Source organism: Lampetra fluviatilis, chromosome 24, assembly GCF_964198595.1.
Source record: "Lampetra fluviatilis chromosome 24, kcLamFluv1.1, whole genome shotgun sequence".
Taxonomy (NCBI): Eukaryota; Metazoa; Chordata; class Hyperoartia; order Petromyzontiformes; family Petromyzontidae; genus Lampetra; species Lampetra fluviatilis.
In genome coordinates, this window is record NC_136298.1 from 11,183,865 (window position 1) to 11,207,768 (window position 23,904).

Sequence of the window (23,904 nt, forward strand, 5' to 3'; positions counted from 1 at the left end):
AGTTTTATTATTTCGGGGGGGGGGGGGGGCGGGGGGCGGGGGGCGTAAGTGAATCTCCTCCGGAACGTACGGCACCGAATTCGCACACAAGGACGACGGAGGGTTGGGGGCGGGGGGGCACGACAGCAAACGGAAGCCGGGGGACTCCTTCCTTTCCCGAGGCAATCCCGAGGAGTGCTGGGGGGGGGGGGGGGGGGGGAGACGCATGCAAGGGCCCCCCCCCCCTTCCCCCTCCTCTCTGCGCCTCTCGACAGCGCACAAACTAAACCCCCTCGACTGGGAGAGCAACGGGAGGGGGGGGGGAAGGTGCCAGCGCTGTTGTCACAAAAGGCAATGAACGGAAAAGGCAAACGACGACGCAACTTTACGTTAATAGTATAATAATCGAATCGCAGAAGTAAACATCACGAATAAAAAGGAATGCGTTTCGAGGGCACGTAAATGATCTGGAGTAAGAAATTAAATAGCGCGTCATAAGTGGCTATGGCCCTGGACGAACCCACCTTGCAGTAGTTCCAAAAGGGAACAGACCCCAATTCAATGTCTCCAGGTGGGGTGGGACTAACAAGCAAAACTTTTGCTAGGATCCAAAAACTAAATTTATTTACAATTATAAAAGCTATGACCAACCACGTGGAAGGGATTCCTGACAACAAGTCTATGCTTTTTAACCTCATAACAAGAGTGTAAGTGTTACTCAACGGACTGTAGGCTCGTTAATGTACTTTTCCTTCAATTTGCTCAATAAAAGTGGCGGCCACATGCAGACGTCACAGTATTTGGTTAGGATCTGTAGTCAAGTACATTTAGGTTAATTTGTATTATCTTATTTAAATAAAACTACCGTCACAATGTTATTGCATTACAATTAAAACACTGAAATGGTTAAATTACGAGGCCCCATATGCAACTCCAAAAACGACAGAAATGTTTATGCGACATTGGGAACGTGACGGACTTCAGATCATCTTCAAGTTTGATTTAACGACAATAATACAGACCATTTAAATCACGCGTTTTTTTTTTTTACAAGGGCATCAACTCGGTGCACACACAAAACTCCACCTTACCGAGATGGACAGCGACTCGATCACGTGCTAAAGGTCTGGGCCGAGCGAGCGAGCGAGCGTGCGCAGTACCCTGTAAGATCGCTACCTGGCCATGGGCTCGCCCTCCCGGGTTGGTGGTGGGCTCATTATTAAAATTTAAATCACCACCAGTGCCGACACAAACCAGAAGCTGGAGCGACTACGGTCGTAAGGTACACGAGGATCCTCAAAGGGGGCGCGCGCGCCCATCGAGTGAACGGGGCCAGAAGCTACGCAAGGTGGAGAGGGGCGCGTGTAGTAATGTAGTAAACGACGCGCAGCCCAGAACGAGACGGGCGATGATGGCCACAGCACACGGGGGGGGGGGGGGGGGGGGAAGGGAGCTCGCACACGAACGGCTGCGTCGATGTCTGCACAACGCAAAGCCGGCGGGGTGGGTGGGAGAGGGTGAACGACGTCAGGCTCGGTAAAAACGACACGCACCGCACACGCCACCATTCGGCACGACTGTTTGCGCCGCATTAACCGTAGGTTCTCGCGAGAAATTGTTTACGGCAAACTACGGGCGTGGTGGTTAAGTAGGGCCGCCCTGCTTGCGATGGCAACGCCTCGCTCATTTTTGCAATAAGTGCAAGTTTTTCTTGACGCATTTCGAACCGGGACAACCTGTTCATGTTCATTTGTCAAAAAAAAACAACACGTGGCACTAAAATCACGCAGCAACACGCAGACAAGTAAATCCAGTTGGTCGACGTCGGGTAATGTTTTCATCGACCTTGATAAATAAAAAATTTGAACAACGAAGATGCCGATCGATGAAGTGTTTCTCGTCGCTCAACTTGCAGTTATTCCAAAAATAAAATGCTGATGCTGCCGACGAGAGGACAAAGAGTCCATCTGACCCTGGAGGCCTTCCGGGGGCGGCGCCAACGGGTGGCTCGGGGTGGGGCAGATCACGCCTGGGGCCGCCGCTGGCCTCCGATCTGCCGGCTCGCCTGCTCCTCGTCCTGCAGCGCGGCCCGGAAGGCTTTCACCTTCTCTGTAGGGGAACATGGCAGCCCCGCCACGTGTCACCCACGTCCCCCTAAACGTCCTCTCATCCCGCCACCACTCCTCAAAGCAGCAAGGGTGTGTCCGGCATAGTGACGCCTCTGCGCAGACCTTATGAGATCAAGCAGAGACGTCTCGGCTAAAATCCCTCGTCAGTGCCTTTAGTGCGTTGACCCAGAACATCTATTTCACGTCTCAATAAAACTTTAGTTGGAAATAATGAATAGTTTTCAGTCCTTTTTCAATCCACTGGTGAACGCCTCTCCACGCCTTTTGGTCATGCAGGTTGTTTGACCATACCTCACCACGTTGGTCAGTGGAGGCTGGTGGAGGGTGGGGGCGGGGGCGGGGGGAGCCCAGGACCGATTCATTTATCAGTCACCACTGATGTGAGCCATGGTGGCGAATCGAACGTAGGTCATCAGGTTTCAAGGCCACGATGCAACACCTGACCTATAAGTTTAGGCCATTTGTCTTCTCACTTACGAACGTTCAACATCGTGCCGGGCAGCCCGGGACAAAAACCCCAGGTGGTATCGAGTACAGAGCAGACAGAGTTAGTGGTGGTGGTGGCGGCGGCGGCGGCAGGGAAACTCACCCTGCATGGTGGAGAAGAGTTCGAGCTTCTGAGTGAGGATGAGCTCCAGCTGGGAGGCGTACGCGTCGACGTCGTAGTCCACCTCCTCTGTCATCTCCAGCAACGTCTTCTCCTCCTCCAGCCACTGGATCGATTCCTGCCGGGGGCGGACGCATGTAGCGTTGGCACGCGAGTGTGTGTGCGTGCGTGCCTTCGGCATGTCATCATTCACTCCAAAACCCTCTCCTGCCTCCTCTCACTCACTTAAGGGTCGCAATTCAAGTCAACAATCGATTCTTTGCAGTTTCGTTTTGACCATTTTATTTTTTTATTGTTTGCAAGGTTTTGCTTGCGCAGTTTACTGACATTCAACATTAACGCACATCTCGGATTTCTACGTGGGCGGTTCCACACGTGGCGGATTAAGCGAGCGCGCGTGGGTGCGCCGGAGTGTGGTCGCGCGTGACCCCATTCCCATTGGCTCGGAGCAGAGCAGACCCCCGCAAGCAAGGTGGGCGTGTGCGCGCCGCACCGCTCACTCTCTGCCGCGACCGTCTACGCGGCAACGAACCTCGAAGGCAGCCTTGTGATCCTCCACAAGCTCCTCCTCCATCTCCACCAGGTGCGACACCGCCTCGTGGAACGTGAAGAGCTGGGGGGACACCTCCTCCTCCTGACACGCGTGCGCAAGTGCAAGCCGCAGGAGGCACACACGCGTACAAAAGACAAAGGATCGCCCGTGTAGCCTTCACAGACTGTTGGGGCAAGTGCTGTTAGCGAGCACCTGTGAAGACCGGCACGGCATACGAGGGGGTGGGTGGCCAGCACCAGGCTCGGCCGCCTTTGTCTCCCTAGTGGCAATGTTAACACACTGCACCAGGTACTCATTTGAGGCTCAGTCGACCTAGGCAAGACCCAGGATCGGTTCAGATAATCGTCACCGTTGTTGGTCATGAGCGAGAATCGAACTCGGGCCGCCGGGTTCGTAGGGCAGCGCGCTAACTGCTACACTACCGCGTACACGCACGCACACACACGCACGCAAACACACACAAGCGCATGTTGGCAAGCCATCAGGGTGGTTTTGTGAGGAACTAATCTGTCGAATAAAGCCTGTGGATCTTATTCGAGGAATGTGTTAATGATTGTATGCATGTATGTTGATCTTATTCCGCCAACCGTGCTAATCGGAGGTGCGGGGGGGGGAGGACAACAAATTAAACACAAAAAGCGGTTTTAAAGAAATGAGTTGCGCGGGGGGGGGGAAACTCGACTGGTCGAAATCTTTTACAGAGCAAATGGCGTTGCTGCTAGCCGTGCGGATCGTGATTGTGTTACCAGTACAGCACTACCATCAACTTCACCTCAAGCCTGCCCACTGTCAAACGAAAAGGATTCCCACTGTACTCGCTGCCACCGTTTGCAACGAGAACAAGTCGATTAACACCCTTTTGAAAATGTAAAACAAATTGCCATATACGGTGGCTCCAATATTGCAAGTTCTCTTGGTGCCTTGCGTGAAATGTAAATGGTGAGATGTTTTTCAGAGCGAGCATGCGAATAAGCAGCGCCCACATCGCCAGGTCACGAGCTCAAGGGAGGCATTTAAAATCCTTTTCGCTTGACAGTGTCGTCTAAGCTGTGGATTCGTTTGTTTGGGCCCGAGTCGGCTGAGAAGAGAATGGGCATGGAACACAATGCAAACTAAATACATAAATAAAACGTGCACCTTTAGAAATGTGCAAAAGGACGAGAGTTCAGGAGGGCATTACGTGAAGACTCTGAAATGTTTTTAAACTTGTTGTTTTTTTCAAAACATTTTGTGTTTTTGTTTTTCACTCAATGGTGCCCAAACAAATGGCGCCCAAACAAACGGTCCCATTGCAAGCGCTGAAAAAAGCAAGGGAAGAGCCTGGGGCCTAACCTGCAGTCCTTTCAAAGTAAAATAGCCATCGCACAGCTTGATGAGCTCGACACTGTCATCTAGCAGGTCGAGTGATCCCATCTTCAAAATAAAACAACACGCAACAAGACCAACAGAGGCCGTCACCATCCGCACGCGGTCAAACGAGTGCCGTCAAAAAGCCAGCACAAAGCATCCTGTGCACTGTGGCCAATTTTTTCTCAAACGTACAGCTTTTGTCTTGCGCGTGTAGAGGACAGAGAGAGAAATAAGCCCCACGGCTGACCCAAGGCATTTGGTTTGCTACTTAATTAAAGTGAAGAACCTTAAAAAGTTGATGTAACAAAGTGCTGTATAATCAGGCTAACTGCATGATGCTTGTTAATGTGCTTCGGGATTAGTCGCTAGGTTACAATTATGCATTCAGAAATTTATTCGGCAGAACCCAGGTTCTTGACCGCTCTAAGCGCACCGCGTCAACACAACTCCACCCACAGTTAAACTACACCGGAGCAATCAAAGAGAAGTCTCCGCGAATATGCACGCAAGACCTCAAAAAATTAAGTGCGGTGCAAAAGCGCAAGCGCGTGACATGCACAGATAACAACAAATAACGACACGTGCAAAAGTGTGGTGGAGGCGTGCGCCACTCGCGCCGACACGACAAGAGGCCGTATTGGCCGTGCGGGCTGTGAGCGCGCGAGGCCGGGCACCAGGCGAGGGCTTACGTTCTGCTCGCACAGGATCTTGAGGTCGTCGCGACCGGGCGACGCGCCCACGCTCCTGGGCGCCGACACGCTGGGAGCGTCGCCGGGGCTGTGGGCACCGCCCACGCCCGGCACCGAAGGGTCCACCCCCAGTTCCTTCACCCTGTGCCGCACGCGCGTACAGACGTGCACGAATGATGAGTGCGCGCGTGGACCAACGGAACTCATCATCGGCGGGCGAGCGACTCGTAGATGGCGCGCACATTGACCGGGTTTGCTGCTCGTTGCGCGCAGGTAGCATGCGGGAATCATTCGCAGGGTCAGCACGCGCACATGAAGCAATCAAGTAAAACACAGTGCGATGTCTTTTGTGAAATGGTTCACTCACACACACATAAGTTGCATGCTATAGTTTCAGCTTGGGGTAATATGAACACGACACAGTCCAGACCCTAAGTCACTCTCAGTGACCTCAAGTAGAACTGTACCTAATTATTAGTCTCGAAAAAAATTCCCTCCCTGAAGTGTTTAATAACACCGTTAAGTACGAGCAGGAGGGAAAGAGGTACAGCCAGGGGTTGGTCCTGGCATGTGGGTAGGTCAATGGGTATCTAGATTTGAAGCTTTCGTGACTGCAAGGATTCATACTCTTAGTTCTTTCGGTAAAGTCATGTAGTTAAAAAATAAAAAAATTTTTTTTTTCATTTTTTACCTAAGTGACTTTACCGAAAGAACTAAGAGTATCAATGGGTATCTCTCCGGGGTCCCACCATGCCCCATCTCATGACACATAGCGGGCCTGTTCTCCAGCCATAAACGTCAAGCCACGTCAGCAGCGTTAAGCCTTCGTGTCGCAGGCAGCGCGGAAGGCCACAGCGCTCAGCGTGCGCTCGCAAACCGATGCGATGAATGAGCCCCGAACGATGCACGAATCATGGTCGTCCCCCCCTAGGGGAGATGCCTACGATGCACGCCCCCCACCCCCGCACAGAGCATACTCAGAGTCGGACAGCGCAGAGGGAGAGAGGTCGGACTGGGTGCTTCCGGCTGACAGGAAAGGGATGTCCATGGGGTTAATTCCAAACTCCTTCACCCTGAGCCCAGGGCGCAGGGCACAGGGCGGGCGGCGTGCGCGCAAGCGGTGAGGAGAGGCGAGAGAAACGACAGCTCATGACAACGGGAGATGCAACAGCCGCGGATCGCGTTATGACATTTCCGGTAGCAGGACGCTCGGCGTTGCTTAACGAGACAGACCAATAGACGATTGCAGCAAGCTCGGGCTCACGACACTGTCACAGCGACGTCAGGCGTTGGGTCTCAGGGTTAGAGCAGGGTTATGCCAATAACAATGCTCTCAAGCAAAACATTACTTGACAGCAATAATGCATCTTAACATCATTATTATGAGCCACTACTTTACAATACGGTTATTCATAATCATTTAAAAACAGTTTTTTTGTACACAGTAACAAGCTGTTTTAAATAACTTACATCATTATTCAGACGTATCCTTATGGGCATTTCAGTAATGCTGAAAGACGTTCAAAACTTTGAGAACAGGGGACAATAATAGGTGTAAGCTTTACCTGTCAGCGTATCGGAGCGTGTTGAGAGTGTGCTCGCAGGAGCTCATCCCTGGGGAAATCATGGCGATCTGGTCACAGTGAACAAAAGCCAGCCACATGTACACGGAGATGCCTCCAGGTCAGTTAAATGGCAACTTCGCTTGAACAGCGCCAGCTTCGGTGGCACATTCAGCGCAATCGAGCCACCGTGAATACCAAACATTCTCGTAGTTGTTGCCCGTTCGTCGCACTGGGTGGGTGATGAATGGCATGCAACCGCCACTCACACAATGTCAGGGAGTGTGTGCAACAGTGAGTTGTGCACACTCTCTAATATTCGACCCCTATTGATTGCTGTGCAACTCGCAAAAGGCAGTTAGACGGTGCACACCGAGAGCTGTTAGTTTTCTCCATTATAGGTTTTTGCCTGCTCTACAAGGTCAGGTCATGACCTATTAAAAAAACCACACAAACTCGCAATCCGGATGGGGAATTACTTTACAGATTTTACGGTGTGTTACTCAACCTTGCCACTAATGGAAGACAATATATTTCAAGAACCTAACGGTAGTTTGTGCGACAGCTGCGCTTCGAGCCGGCCCGGCCCATGCACCGAGTGCCGTTGTCTCACCATGCACGTGCGGGAGTTCTCGCCGATGAAGGAGTCCCGCAGCACCTGCGTCAGCTTGCTGGCGCGAAACGGCGTGTGCGGCTTGTTCTGGCCGAGGGCACGTATGCACTCCTGCACGCCCACCACACGCACGCCCACCACACGCACGCAAAGACGGAGATCCCCCGTGCAGCCTACACCCAATGTTGGGCCGAATGCTGCTCGCAAACGCCGCTGAAGGCCAGGATACGGCACGAGGAGAGCGGCGTGGGCCTGCGCTACGTCTAGCCGCTTTCGTCTCCTCATTCATCACGTTTAAACCACCGCACCACGTATGCATCATTTAAAACGAACCACGTGCGCACATACACGCACACACATGCGTGAAAATGCGCTCTCACTGAGAGCGGGACGTGCGGCAGGACCCCTATATACACCAACAATCTAATAAACCTACAGCCACTTAACGTTCAGCACAGTTGGATTTGACCTCGCGCTGCATGACAGACGGCTTGTCGTATTAACAACAAGCATGGCGGCAACTGAACTGGGTCTGGGGCCAATGCTGCCAATGGGGCAGGAGCATCGAATCAGAATGTTTAATTATACTGGAGAAATACGATGAGCTATAAAGCTCTTTCACAGATGTCCAGCAGAGCGAGCGCATGGGCACGCGGTCGTCACCTTGAGCGCCAGCAGGCTCTTGTTGATCTCGGCGCCCTCCAAGCGCGTCTGCCGATCGGCGCTGGCCGTGTCGGCGCCGCGCTCGTTGCCGGCCAGGTCGATGAGCGAAAACTTGCCGTGCATGCGTCCCGCGCGCCGCAGGATGAGCTGGAAGACGGCGTGCGAGCGCGACGACTGCGCGTTCGCCGACGTCTGCCCAGACGTTCTACAAGGGAACACGGCAACGGAATATAATGGGGCTTGTAACCGACACTCATTGCATGGCACGACAATAACTTTACCCGATCATTACGCGCAACCTTGATTTAAATCAACGAATTGATGCGTTGTCTTATGCTACGTATGGTTGAAGCCTTCCATCTAGTGGTGATGGCAGGAATAGCCACTACACGGCACGACGCCAAACCTGTTTTAACCTCATTAAAGTGAGCGGTGGAGAATTTACCATGGGAATTGCCCATAGAAGAACGGCAATTTGAAGATGATCCCGAAAGAAATAGCCCAGCGGGACCAGTCGCTCACGTTAACAACTAAAAAGACACGCAATCTCCTCTTAGATTCTGTCGGAGTGGGAAGGATCGCAGCACACAAGGAGGTGAGAGGAACTCGGCTTTGTGGCGTTAACTCGTTGGGGACGACGCAGCACCTGCAGTTGTTGCCCATCTCGATGAGCCGCAGCACCTCCTCCACATTGGACACCTCCTTCTCCTGCAGCCCCACCACTTGGACCTGCTGTCGCCCGTCCTCCAGCACGCGCAGCTTCGCCTTCCTGTTGAGCAGGTCAAACACCTGCCAGAGAGAAAACCACGGAGCGTGGTTCAGACTCTCACCCATCACGAGACCGGGCAAATTTATGTCGCGTGTCCGAGGTGGTTCCCCAAGCTGCTAGCTCGACGCCGCACAAAAATAACAGATCATTCTTAAATTAGTTTTTTTAAAAGAAATTTGGCCAATTCCAGCTCTGAGAATCAACACAAAATGTGGTTTGACATGTGACGAACACTCTTTGCAAGTCATGTAAAAACAGTGCCTCTGGTATGGAAGTAACTTCAGTACTAATTCTGTCACATCATCTTGCAGGGTTCATTGTTTGACTGCAAGCTGTGAGAGTTTCGAATGTAAACGTATTCGTCTTGTGACATGACGCCATCACAAATCGAATTTGACTTGATATCAATCACACACACACGGACAACCACACATGCACAGCCCTCACAATGCTCACTGCTGCTTGCTAAGCAGCTGAACCATCTACGATGGACGACGAAGACAAATTTGCAAGTTTATGCACACGAAACTAGAAAATCAATGGATACAACCACCGCCCACGACACATTTTTCTATGTCAGCGTCTGAAAGGAAACAAAACATCCATTGTGCCCATCAATATGGGTATTTGTGGTAGACTGAAAAAAGCAATTTGTGGGTAAGAGTTTCTCATTTAAATCTCACCTTTCCGCTGTAGATCTCAAAGAAGGTGGCGTTCACTTGGAGGTTTAACTGCCGGTAGCGAGGCTGCTTTAAAAACTGGAACACATCCCGTGCTGTCAAAAAACAAAAAGCAATAAGTAATGTTCCTTGGCGATTGCCAACCATGTGTGATGCCTGAACAATAGCCAAACAAGGGCATACTGGAAGGTACATATGAATGCATCCTTATCGCATACACACAGCTACAACACTCGCATGCATACAATAGCATGCGATTCAAAATAATTTACACTCATTAATAAATCCAATCGTGGATGAATAGCCTCCCCCCCAAGTCGTGTCCATCACGGGAGTTTTGTTGACCACACTTTACCACGTTGGTCAGTGTGGATTGGTGATGGAGAGATCAGCATCCGTTCGGGAATTACTCGCAACCGATGTTAGCCGTGGCCGGGAATCGAACTCAGGCGGGAAGATTCATTGCGCGGTGCGCTAACCACTATGCCGCTACTCCACTCCAGTATTAAAATATCGAAAGTCATCACTTGGTTACGTCTCACCTGCTAGGGCATAAATGCCTTTAGCGCAGTCCTGAGTCTTCCCAGAGAACACACCGCCCATGGTCTGTGTGGGAAGGTGAAGCGGTGATGGTTAACACTCGTGCAAGGATGAATGTATGCATGTTGAATTTCTTCTGCCCCGTACGTAGCCAATTGTGATCATGGTGCAAGTGGGCATCAGGGCGTGCAACAGGCAACAAAAAGCAGCACTCACATGGGTTTTCCCACTTCCTGTCTGTCCGTACGCAAAGCACGTGGCCATCCCCTTCTCAAAGATCGTCTCCACCAGAGGACGGGCCGTGAATCTGTACCACAGAGCAGCAATGGCATCAAGACGAGCAGCGTTTGTATAATTCGGGGCAATTCTCACAGCACAGGTTTGTGTGACCAGTTCTTTTTTTACATATACTAGCCTTGCTTGAATGCACAAATGCAGTCACACATTATTACAACTTACACATTGTGTCAGTTTTAGCTGTAGGATAAGCAGCCTCACGGAACATCGATACAATTCCAAACCTCCACAAATATCCATCGACTCCAACAGAAATGGAGGATGTTCATGTCAGGACAGGGTAAAAGCAACTTGAAAATGAAGACTCATCATGTAGTCAGAAAGTATTGCAGACGCAGTCGCGATCACAGGTTACGGTGGGTGGAACCACGTGCGCAGGGTGGAGGAGCGTGGGTCACTGAGAAAGGCATGACAGTAGCGTCCAGAGGTTGGCAACCACGGGAAAGACAAAGCCAGATGGTGGTGGGATACTGTCAAGAGTGGTGGGTGTTGACTGTTTGACAGCCGTGAGACCTCTCGCAGATGGAATAAATGGCGCGGTGTGGTGGGCATCAACGACATCAGACACAAAGACCTCTTGACCTTGGCCTCTACAGCAGCAGACATCTGCTGCAAGTTTGCCCCGGCCGGTCCTCCCGTTTGCCCCAAGCCCACCCACCTGTAGACCATCTCGTTGGTGGTGGTCTCGTCGAAAGCGTAGTCAAAGCGGAACGTCTGGTTCTCCAGGTACTTGGTGAGGTCCACCTTGAGCTTGGGCTCGTGCACCATCACGATGTCCTTGCTAGGGACGGTGATGACGTCGATCTCCTTCCGGCCCAGCTCTGTTGCACAGCATGATGGGGTGAGGTTCGAGTGAAAACTCGGCCATCGTTGTTGTTGGTAGTTGTTTTACCACCGCTCTTCACAGTAAACTCTCACGATTATCCGTGCGAAGATTAATCCTGTTTGCAGATCGAACCTTCTTTTTGAAAATAAGTACACCTTTAACCCTGCACCGGGTCATATTCTGCTCCACACTCATCAAGCGTCGGTGACACACTGCCCACGTGACCACAAACATGTCACCACCTAGTAATCCGATTACTTTGAGGAGCAACGAACACAGACGATGTGTTGTATGGCTTCAGCCCATTACACATGGTGTAATGGTGTGTAATCGTTCACCCAACCCCCACTGCACACCCCCCATCCCAGGGTGATTCAATGAGACGTTACAAATTGAGGGTCACAATTCTCTCTCAAGAATTCAGTGGTTTTTATCTTGGTACCCTCTCGGTTGTATTGTCTGTCGCGTATTTACGCCGTCTTGTTTGCGCCACTGCCATGAAGGTTTATCAGCATATGCTTTGGGTAATTCGTAAACAATCGATCCTTACACGTACACACACAATTAAATGTATTGTGGGCACAAAACTTATTTTAATCACCGAATTGTTACATGCCTAGTTTTAAGCTCACGTCGTTCCAATGCTACGTTTTATGATCTCTGTTTGGAGTGGAATATGCTCAACCAACTGTGCACGTCACAGGACAACAGCACACACTTAACATTTTTAATGAACTCTGACGAAAACTTTAAACTATACATAAGTGGGATGTGATCTTACGTCCACTTTACCTTTCTTGTTCAGTGGTCTCTTTCTGACACAGACGCATATCCGGCTTTCCTCTATCTGCAAGAAAAATGCGACGACTTCAACTGTCGAGCTCAAGCCACGTCACATACCGTGCACCGTCACCACGCAGTCGGATGAACACACGCGCGCATCCGCACTTACAGAGTCGCTGAGACACAGCGGCTGGTAGTCGAGGCTCGATCGGAATTCCTTAATCATCACCAAGAACTCCCAGTTGGGGTAGCTCACGTCGTAGTCCTGCGACACAAGACGCGCAGCAACACAGGACCAGCGTCAGCGAGCGCCGCCGCGGCGAGCATTTCTTGCCGGAGCAACTTCAATGCCACGCTCCCCTCCTGCTCACTCCCCGCTACAGGTGTCCCACCCCTGCCACGGGGCCGTGCTCCGTGTGTCACGAGTCGCCAGAGGCCGCCAGGGCAGCCAGCCCCACCTGTGCCCGTTTCTCCCGGATCTCCTGGTGCTGCGCCCGTCGCTCCTCGCGATTCCGCCTCATCTTCTCCACCTCCTTTACGCAGTTGGACTTTCTGCGAGCTGTCACGACGCGAGAATTGCCAAAGGGTCATGTAAGTGGCCTGTGACATCTGCCTCAATTCCATCCACATATTGGGGAGTCATTTGATAGTTTAAGATATATATTTTAAAAGCAATTTTTTTTTGCAAAAACACATGATCTCTGATACTTTGGCTTATCTGCTCTGCTACTTATCTGTGCTGACAATTACAAAATCACGGTGTAATTATGCGAGTTCTATTTAAAAATCATTCAACAAATAGGCATGACCCGAACAACTGAATACCAACGAGCGTCCCACCAGTAACTTATACACAAGCAGCATTACGACGGAAAACTATTTCTGAAGCCAACATTAGCTTCAGAGTTAAAGATTCCATTTAGTCGTGTCACCTGTCACGGCTGGGGCAAAGCCAAGGAATATAAAACATTATTAAAGGAATAATTGATACAAAAATTTACAACAGTGAAATTTCAATGTTATTAACCCCCCAGAGATTACTATATGGGAGTTGTCATCACTATTGTAAAATAATGCCCGAACATCAACGCAAGTCTGTGACAGTCAAAACAATGTTAGAGCAGTTAGTTGTACTTGGTTAACCGAGGTGGGGTCAGTGGCAAGGTCTCAATAATCGGCCGTCTTCAAGACAAGCAGCTTTATTGTACGATTGCTGAACGATGTCAGCGGTAGGCGACTGTTGCGTATGACATCACCATCTCAATACACCAATGGTTTTTTTCCAGCTTCAACGTGGAGCGCCAACATCTGCTGCGACGACCTACGTCTAGTGCAGGCTTCAATGTTGAATGTAAATATTCAGGCCGATTTTAACTCGAACAAAGCAACCATTGTCTGCGCTTAGAAAATGGGCTTTTCTGATATTTGCAACAAAGAACACTGAAGCATAAACCCCACGTTAAACCACGACAGTCACCAGGGCATACAGCGCAGCCGCTGTGCCTTCATTGTGTCTCCATTGTGGCCGGGATAATTGAGAATTATTCTCACAAGACAGATGGCACAGGGGTGAAGGTCACAAGAGCACTGTTAGCAGTCACGTCACTCGGCTACCATCACGACGACGTTTGCCTCTGCCCTTTAAGGCTTCGCCAAACAAACGCCTCTCCCCGGGGCAGAAACACGAGAAGCCACGTCTAAGACGCTCGCAGGCGGCAGGGGGCTTCCAAGCCCTTCCAGGCCGTCAAACCGGCCTGCTTGCGCCCCTTCACTTTACAATATTTCACGGCTGTGTCAATACGATGACAGTATTGCACAATTTGCAGTTAATCCATTTTGACCAGACCTGACCTTGGAATAAAGATTTTTTGGACCCAAGTGACTTCTAGCTACTAATCAACATATTCATCAAGTGATTTAATTACCACACATTACCAGGAAAAAAAAACTATAGCTTTTTACTTATTCAAGACACGCTACACCCAGGTTTCGGTTTTACATGTTCGACTGTGCCTTCCCACACTCACGTTGCTGCTGCTGTCCCGGTAACTCCTTCTTGCCGAGCTGGCCGGCGCCGGCGGGAGATCCTTCCCCGTGGTTGCCATTCTGTGGCGCTGACACCACCCCCTGCTCCATCACTGTGCTGGGCCGCCTGCGCACCGGTAGTGCTGCAGCAGTGCAACACGACGCCACCACCGGCAGCCCCACAATCGGCACCACCACCGGCACCCACCCACAAGCAGGAGGCCATCATGTCAACCCAATGGTCAGCTAGCATGGTTAAACAGCATTGAAGCAGCATTAATTGTGCCAAATTCCTACTCTACAGAACCGTGATCAATTATACAGCATCATCTTTCACTGTAAATTACATTATTATTTGAGAAATTACCCTTGATAATGCGTGGTTATAATGGTTTAGCAATAGGCATTAAAACGTGGCACATAACCGTACATACAGCCAACGTGCAGCTGCTCTATTATGAAAAGATAGTTGACACAATGCACATATTAAAATGGAGGGCTTGTATACAAAGTACTATTAATGCTTCTTTGGCAGATATTGAATCCCACCCGAACAAGAGATTAATGAATGTTGGCAGCTGGGTAACAGCTTTCAGTGTACACACAAATGCAACGAAACACAAACGGTGGCTATGACCTCGTTTTCAGACACCGATGATGAATACGGAATTGTAGAACATTTCCCACACTGTCAGTGGACAGGGTAGGCATGTAACGCTTCAGCGATTACAACCTACTCTTCTCCTCCTGACAGATGCATCAAATGTGTATAAGATTTGATGAATAATTATGCGTACACATTGTATGTGATTAGTTGATGTGACTTCACTACCCCGAAAGAGAATCAATTCTTAATTAGTATTGTGACCATGAATCGTGACAATTCTTCCAATCACAAAGAGGTTGGTGGGGAGGAGTTATTAATTCCAGTCAATACAAATCAGACAGTAAAAACGAGATTAAAAAAAATATTCTTGACGGAATATCCTCAATGATGACAATTCGTCAAATTTCGGAGAGGATGAATTGTTACACGGCTAGAGTAGGGGCCACCTGACTGCCTGACCCAAAGCCATCCACAGCGGTGAGAGAGTGGGCGAGTGACAAACCTGAGATTCTACTCTCCTTAACAGGGACTTCATTCCGAAGGGGGATCATGGTACGCCGGGTCTGGAAAAAAAACCACATTGGCTTAAGCAACAAACATCTCTGCACACGGATCAAAACATCAAGGAATACCTTCTTACTACAAATTAGCATGCATACACTGATTCCAATACTATATTCCTACAAAGATAAAGACCTCCCAGGTAGCCTTTACAGATTTTGCTGTTCGCGAGCACCTATGAAGGCCGGCACGACTATATCCGTAAACACATACAGTACTATAATAATGAGCCTGCATGCTTTGCTTTAAAATACCACCTTAAATCAACTGTGAAGAAATCAACAATGCAGATATCAGATGCAGCAGCTACACATGCATAAACAATGACACACACAAACACAGAACATGCCCGTGCAGTACTTTAGGCTCAAACACATGTTGGTATGCCGAACATAAATTACCACTTTGTTGTAAATACCGCTGCCTGAAATGTAAACCTACCGTTTTGTTTGTTCTATAGCAGAGTTAATGTTGAAGGTTGTGAATTTGTTGATCGGTGAAAGCAGATCACTTATGAAAGGCTCCCATCTAGAAGAAACAATCTACTCTTACAGTAGGTACGGATGAGCCCTCACCTTCCCGGGTCTCCCAGCCTTCACAGAAGGCGTGGCGGGTGGCGGCATCTCGGGGTCCGGCTCGGAACCGGCGTCTGAGCTCACCGACGTCAGCTCGGGGTTCAGAGAGAAAATACTCTCCAGGTCGATCTGCAGGAAGACAGCGGTCTCATCACCATCTCCACTTGCCGCACCGAGGTTGAACGGCGATCCATGCACGAGCCGGCACCAGCACATCGACTCAGCAGTCCGAGCAATTCCCCAACAATCAGCATACACACCAAGCAACCACCACGGTCGGACATCATTCATTCAGTACCTCCCTCCATTGTCTGCAGGATTGGAAGCTCTGGTAGCCACTTGAAGCGCAGGCAATCTCTACTCACTTCTACACTGCGTCGTTCGCAGTCCACTTTTTCACATCATATAACCATGCGCCTTTCTTGGATGACCTCTACCGAGCAGTGAGTGCGCACACAGAACCGCCGCATTCGCCCATCAGTCCAGATGAATGCCAGGCGGCTGACCGTCTCACAAAGCACTTGTTCAGTTTCCAGAGCATCGGTTTACTTGTCTGGCAGTTTGCAGTCTCGACGCATAAGAAGATTTAACAGTGCGCCATGCAGCTGTAAAGACAGCTGAATGTCTGTAAAATAATATTGCTTCGGGGTAATAGTGTGTGGAAGGGATATTTTTATATTTATGACTACGTAAGCGTGCCATCTAAGTGTCTTTCGATCAGCAGTTGTAAATAAATCAATAGAGGATATGATTTAAAACACATGCATTACACTGACTGAAGAGGTCTAAACTACCTGCTGAATGGACAGTCTTCAACCTAACAATCCTTCAGGGGGTTCCAAAAGCTTTTAACTGTAATCTCCACCATCCATTATACATACGACACAGCGACGTATATTACAAACCAAAATGAAACGAGGATTTCCCCCGCGAGGGGAAAACTGAACGGAGACAATATTTAAAAATGTATGCATCGTGGCTCCATCTAGGCTGTGCATGTGGCAAGTAAGCAGAGGCGGCAGCAAGCTTGTGTGTTGCCCTCAACACTGTGCCCGATTCTGTACAAACAGGGTAGGAACCAGTTGTAAAGCAACGACTTTTTGGCAGGGTTCCTAACTCTCTACACAAACGCATTCTCAATGAATGGCTGCTGCCCTTTCCCTCTGTAACTACGAGCAGCGCAGACACACAGTGCAGGCGCCACAGCCCTGCTTACTGGGAACGCGGACAAGGTTTTTTTATCACCAGTTTGGAGTAGTATGTCACCAGCAGCATATAAATCCGATTTGGCCATGACACTTCTTACATGTAATACTTTACAGACATGTGTCAATCACTGCTGGATAAAGATCTCCCCATATTGTTGATTCAAGGGAGTTGGTTGGCCATACTTCACAATGGTGGTCAGTGGGTTGTGGTGATTCACATATCCCGAATATTACTCATTCCTTTCAAATATGTACTGGCTTAAAACTGACTTGTGATGTCCAAGTGCATGTAAACACCCTCATGGGCCGACAGTAAAATCCTCGTTTACAATTATTTGCAGGAAAAGACCCCAAAGTTAATCATGTAAGCATGATGAAGGTTAGCGAAGGAGACACCGAGCATTTCCCACAAATCCCTCGGGAGAGGTGGCGGTCTGCACTGCTGGGCTAATCCAGGACAGCTGTTCGAGACAGTGCAATCAGTGCATTAGCAACCTCAGCAGCAGAGACTCCACAGCCTCATCCCTTTCTTCGGCAGGTGTGCGGCCTGGGCTAAAGCGAGGACGACCAACACTTAAGCCTCATGTGCCTCCAGCAATCATCATTCAGGGACAAGGATTTTATTAATCTTCATCCAGCCTACAGTTGCGACCAAAGCAAACATTAAATGAAATACACCTTCAGAAATGTGGGCTCTTTTAAAATGGCAAAAGGCATTGTACAGAGAAAAAGCACAATGGTGAACTTAGGTCCTAGACTTGTCAAGCTGAGCCGATTCTATTTTCATCAAGTGGACTCGAGTCAAGTGGTGCAACTATATTTCCGTGGCAGACCTCAATTTAGATCATCCAGGAAACTATGCCATAACACAGCTGTACGTGTTTATTAAGGGCCCAGTTTTGTTTTTGAGAATATCACCACTTGGTGATTACGTACAATTAATTTTACAATGACACTGGTGAACACTGGCAGTCTTTCTTGAAGATTTTTTTTTATATGTAACACTTGTGAGCACATGACCTTCTTTATAATTCACTACTGTCCATAGATCAATACTGACCAACCAGTAACATACAAGATGCAAAACACAAACTTTGAATTATGCGAGGCTTACTCAAACTGCTTAAACACAAGTGGTGGAAACCTCACCTCTTTTCCCTTCGTCTCCCCATTCTCAAACCACTCCACGGTCACACTTTCACTGTCCTCATTCAGTGCTGTCACCATGGCCTGATGAACTCTTCCTGTGGGCATATGGACACAAGGACACACTTGAGCATGGCGTGATGGCTACAAGCCACACTATGTCGGCCCACAAAAACCCAAATCGTTCTCACGGCACATACGTTGAGAAGGGCACAAACTCGTCAAAGGAAGAGTCGTAAACGTGGAATGTACCAATCTTACATTATTAATTCCCTTGTATATTGTCAGGCATATTTAGGATGACATGACTGACGCATGTTTCGTTTGATAAGTGGTTGTTTCAATTTTTATGCTGAAATTTATTTTAGACAAAACTAATGGCAGACATGCGCATGATTCATCAGTATTTCTGAAAGCTGACACTACATTTTCCTCCCACAAGCGCACAATATTTCACGTTAAATATGTATCACCAAGCGACAAAAGGATCTGATGATACACCGACAACGCTACCTCGACTACCACTGGTTGGTATCAAGTGTCTCCCTACATTACGGAGACAAACCAACAAAAGTGGGCTTGTATTCAGCGGCAGGAATACCAGTGTGGTGGGCAGGTAGCAACACAGCCTGCCTCGAACCGTAACTGGTAAACTTGGCTGCTGAAACTGCACCCAGACCTGGCCGTTGAAAGTAAATAAAAAAAGTCTCGAGTGAGGGGCTGTTGGTGGTGGGTGGAGTTGTAAACGTACTCGTGCCCGAAGGGTCAAAGGATTACATGGCGTGATACCACGGCAACCACAAGTACACACACCATGCCGGCGGTAAAGGATAATACTGCACAATAAATTGGGTGCGGCGGTCAGTGTTGCAACTAAGACAAAGATTCCCCGTATAGCCTCCTAACAGACTGTTGGCCAAAGCTGCACTCGCACCGCGACGCGTACTCCCCTTTCAATCCCATGGAAGATTCGGTGGTGGAGGAATTGAAGGTTGCAATTACAGAACAGAATGCAACGCACACGTTTTCTGCGCTAAATGTGGAACGGAGCTGCAGAGGAGATTTTTGATCTCGCTCCAGCGAGCTGCTGCCGCTCACGATCGCGCTTAATTTGGGGGGGGGGGGGGGTTAGTAGCGCAGCATTTCTATATTTAATCGACCGGGAATGTCGCCAGCCAGCTCGAGATTGACTTCATCGAGCCGCTTTGACAAGGTGAACGCGATCAATAACACCAACGCGTTGCGCGCGAGTGGGCCAACTGCTGAGCTCACCACGTCTTACAAGACATTCGTCATCACGCTTACGCTTTGCAAAACAAAAACACGCCATCACAACCCCTTATAGTTTCGCTTGCAATGGTTTGACTCGCAGAACTTTGAAAACGCTGACAAATCCTCACAAAGCATCGTGAAAAGTGCAAAACCATCCGCACGCTTTACAATGTATCGACGTACACAATCACGCAGATTCAAGAATGCAACGGTCCCAACAACAACAACAAACTATCAGGTTCCTACCACCAGAATGCCGGTCTCCCTTGGCTTCGAACCCACGTGTGGTGGGTCCGCAGCTTGCATGGCGAGCGAGCATCATGCTTACGTTGCGCGCACAAAGCTGATTCGATCCGGTTCGTGTTTGTTACGGTAATTAGCAGAGGCGATCGACTGCGTGGCCGGGAAGTCGCCAATAACAAGTGACCGTCCGTCCTCCCCCCTCCTGTCACCTCTCGGCTCCACGGGACAACATCACGGACCGATTCGCATTAAAGATTTACACGCGCAAGGAGAAACCGGCACGGCGCGGCCAAGTACGAACCCGCCTTCAGGCAAATTGGTCACCATCTCGCTTGTCAACATCAATTACTGTACACGCTTATTGCATTATTCCTTGCATTGGGCATCGCATCATTAGCGAGGCGTCGTATTGGTTTCAGACTATGAAGCACAGGGGAAGATTGTACATTTTCTTTGGGTCTTTCGGTAAAGTCACGTAGATAGGTTCAAAGAAAATAACAAACAAAAAACTACGAGGTTTCGATCGCAACACAAAGCGGTCCTGATGACGACCGCTTGTGTTGCGATCGAAACGTCGTAGTTTTTTGTTTATTTGTATTAATTTGAACTTATCTACGGGACTTTACCGACAGACCCAAAAGAATATGAATTCCTGCAGTCACGAAAGCTTTAAGTCAAGATGTAAGATTGTAAATGTTGTGGATTTGCTCTCCAACACACCGTTGTGCTGTAACGAATTGGCATGTTCTGTGACAATCATTACTAATTGGCTGTGTCGGCTGGTTTAACGATACATTCATATTTACACAATCTAACCCCAACATAAACCCTATATTATGGATATCGGTCGCGAAAGCCTGACGTGTTAAAACTACGCCGCAACCACAGGCAATGCTCACTGGCGAGTCGCCGCGCCGTTTTCTATCGATTTATCGACAGAACCACGTCACGGTGTCGTTCACATAAAAGTTGCCACGCTCGCTTTGCAGTAAATGCGTTGCCGGTCAAGACTTAAGCCGTCGGTTACGCTGTGGGGGGACGCACTAAAATGTTCAGTTGTACAAATGTTCTCGTGTTAACATGGCCTCGTACGCTGCCGATAGGTGCAAGAAGCCCGTTACAGCAGCAGTTGGGGGGTGGATTCAATGCTGACGAGCAATGATCATTCATGAAAACAACAACGCGGCATTTAAAAAGTACGTTTATGCGAAAATGTGTTGAATTTAATGTCTCGCGTTTGTGTTGTAGTTAAGGCATCACAGGGGAAGGGGCTGGCCGGGAAGGCGTCTCGGCCGGTATTGTTGATCCTCTCTCTCACAGCAGAAAGCTCTGGTCAAGCATGTAGCGTCTTGTCTAAATCAAAACGCAACTCACTTCAGGTGGCAGTGTTCAAACACTGGTCACGGACCCCGCTTAAGACACTGCATCACCCGGCCCGACCCCACCTCTCCCTCCCGGGGGACACAGCCCCGTCCCGGGCAGGCTTTCTAGGCAACACCGACGCTTCAGACATCACACCTAGGCCCGCGCAGGCTGCTAGAATCAACACTTCACATGCGCAACGCGGACCTTCGGTTGGCTGCTCCGTATCACGTGATCCAACCAAGCGCTGACGCAATTGGCCATGCCGACATCACGTGGGGGACCGTGCTACTTGTACGCGCGACCAAATACAATCGGAGTAGCGGCGAGAGCCCCCCCCGCGGGGCGCGGCCCCCCGGGGTCTCCCCGCCGCCGTCGCTTCGCGCCGCCTGCCCCTCGCGCTCCTCTCACCGTCGCTGCGCTGGATCTCCACGTAGCTTCCCACGTTAATGCGTCCGAAGTCCATGTTGGCGGTGGTCGCAAACGGTGTCGGCTCTGGGCTTAAACCTTCGCTCCCGCGCCGCGGCGCCGCTGCCAGGGAACCGCGCAACCCCGCCCCTCTCCCCCCCCCCACACGCTCCCCCCGCCCCTCCCCCTCTTTCCCCCCGCCCCTCCGCGATACAATTCCCACAGCGCATGCGCATCGCCGCTCTCATCACCACGCCCCCCAACCCTCCCCTGCACGCCCCCGCCCCGAGCGCGGAGCATGTGACGCGCTTGATCCAATCGGCTTGCAAGCCAGAGGTCACGTGCCGAACCGGCAGCCAATGGTGGCCAGGCGCGCTGTCGGTGTGTAGTGGGAATCAAACGGCGCGCCGACAGACGCCGCCGCGACCGTTAGGGTTTGAATGGGGTTCGCGCGCATGCGCAGTGCGCGGACGTGCCCAGCATGCGGGCGCGTGCCGGTGGGCGTGAGTAGGGAGGAGGCGTGGTCGGGAGGGGGCGTGACCGGAAGTTAAGAAGCGTGGTCGAGTCGGTGTAGTGGGCGTGGTCGGAAGTGAGGGGCGTGGCCAAGGGGAGAGTGGGCGTGGTTGGAAGCGAGGGGCGTGGCCAAGGGAGTCGTGAGCGGGGCGGTGGGCGTGGTCTCTCGCCCCGTAACTGATGAGACTATCTTCTTAGGTTTTTTCGGTAAAGTCACGTAGGTAAAACATCAAAATGAATGAAAATAAAATAAAATAAAAAATCACGACGTTTCGGAGGCAACACAAGTCTCCGTCATCAGGTGGGACCGTCACAGCCAGATTAGCTGCATCAAGTGAGGCAATGATTCAAGATGTAATCCCTTAAAAGCGAGTTGAGGGGGGGAGGAGAGGGAGGGGGGAGCTCATCAGACTATGGTAGCCAATGAATGGAACGTATCGGGAGGGAGGGGGGGCGAGGCCAAAAGGGTGGGCGACGGCGTGCAAGCGATTGTGCGCAAGCGGCTAATTACTGCACACGCCAACACAATGGGCAGAGAGGGGGAGGGAAGCTCTAATACACATGATAGACAAAAGAACGAAAACGCCCATGTTAATACCAATGCTGGCTGAACAATGAAGAGAGTACTGTTAAAAAATAACTGGGGATGTTAACACTCGGTAAAGTAAAGTAAAATAGTGCCTGTCAGATAAGATGGTCCAAAAAATTGTAATTAAGTCTTTTTTGCGTGGTTGATAACATCTTTCCAATGATTACTAAGTTTGTACCCATCATCACGGTTGAAATTATGTCTGTGTTTGTATATTTGTATGGCTTCGTGTGCAAACCTTTGATGGTAGCCGGGAGGTTTGCAGAGAACCTTGGTCTCGGAAAAGACAATTTCATGAGAGCCCACCGAGTTGTAGCAATGATCGGCAACGGCAGAAGAATCAGTTCTGCCGTGTTTCAGATCTGACTTGTGCTCGCGGACACGATCAGAAACATGACGTTTCGTTTCTCCAATGTAGCAATCACCACAAATGCAACTCAATTTGTAGACTCCAGGATACTGTAAGTCAGGAACGACATTCTTCACAGATGGAATCAGATCACGGATTTTATGCACTGTACTGAATCGGACTTGGATCTTATGTTTGTTTAGAATTTTGGAGATCTTTTTGGTCACGCCAGCTATGTATGGTAACGTGATGGTTTTGGTCGGAGTTTCATGTGGCTGTTTCTGTGTGGTGGGAGAGACAGCTTGGCTGATAGTACGGTCAGAGTATCCGTTCATCCTGAGGGCCCGATACGTTCCATTCATTGGCTACCATAGTCTGATGAGCTCCCCCCTCCCTCTCCTCCCCCCCTCAACTCGCTTTTAAGGGATTACATCTTGAATCATTGCCTCACTTGATGCAGCTAATCTGGCTGTGACGGTCCCACCTGATGACGGAGACTTGTGTTGCCTCCGAAACGTCGTAATTTTTTATTTTATTTTATTTTCATTCATTTTGATGTTTTACCTACGTGACTTTACCGAAAAAACCTAAGAAGATGATTCCTTGCAGTCACGAAAGCTTCAAATCTAGAAATGATGAGACTATGTCACAAAACAAAATTTTGTTCTACATTTTTTTTTGTTCTTAGGTAGTAAGTGTTATTTTCTAATTGCTTATGCCTAAACAGTATATAAAATGGCTATTATTGCCCACAACCTTTGATTTTGTGACCAGGACAGTGATATTTTGAAATGTACCTATTTTCAATTAGAAAACGTGTGCTTTTGTGTCTTACCTTCACATAAAGTCCTGGTCACAGAAGCAAAGTTCGTGGGGAATAATAGGCATTTTCTATACTTCTTAGGCATAAGCAATTATAAAATAGCACTTACTACCCAGGGACAAAAATCGTGTTACATAGTGTCATCAATCTCCATGAGGCCAGCCCATAGATGCATTTCACTGT

General features: G+C 49.6%; 1 protein-coding gene across 4 annotated transcripts; it reads right to left on the reverse strand.

Moving 5' to 3' along the window:
• Positions 1 to 30: 30 nt before the first annotated feature.
• On the reverse strand, positions 31 to 21,616 carry LOC144941154 (kinesin-like protein KIF2A). Of its 4 annotated transcripts, XM_078867702.1 has the most exons (22): positions 21,451 to 21,616; positions 18,166 to 18,260; positions 15,809 to 15,937; positions 15,175 to 15,235; positions 14,068 to 14,208; positions 12,499 to 12,599; positions 12,210 to 12,305; positions 12,050 to 12,104; positions 11,090 to 11,252; positions 10,351 to 10,441; positions 10,137 to 10,200; positions 9,598 to 9,689; positions 8,792 to 8,934; positions 8,146 to 8,350; positions 7,483 to 7,593; positions 6,873 to 6,940; positions 6,285 to 6,380; positions 5,308 to 5,449; positions 4,601 to 4,681; positions 3,248 to 3,349; positions 2,698 to 2,833; positions 31 to 2,088 (listed from the first exon to the last, which is right to left on the reverse strand). In XM_078867702.1, the coding sequence occupies exons 1-22, from the start codon at positions 21,503 to 21,505 to the stop codon at positions 2,003 to 2,005; spliced, it is 2,313 nt and encodes a 770-aa protein (XP_078723828.1). In that variant the 5' UTR covers positions 21,506 to 21,616; the 3' UTR covers positions 31 to 2,002. The 4 variants fall into 4 exon arrangements, with proteins under 4 accessions (XP_078723828.1, XP_078723830.1, XP_078723829.1 ...); XM_078867704.1 differs by lacking the exon at positions 6,285 to 6,380 and having other exon boundaries at positions 32 to 2,088; XM_078867703.1 differs by lacking the exon at positions 4,601 to 4,681 and having other exon boundaries at positions 32 to 2,088.
• Between the last annotated feature and the right edge of the window lie 2,288 nt (positions 21,617 to 23,904).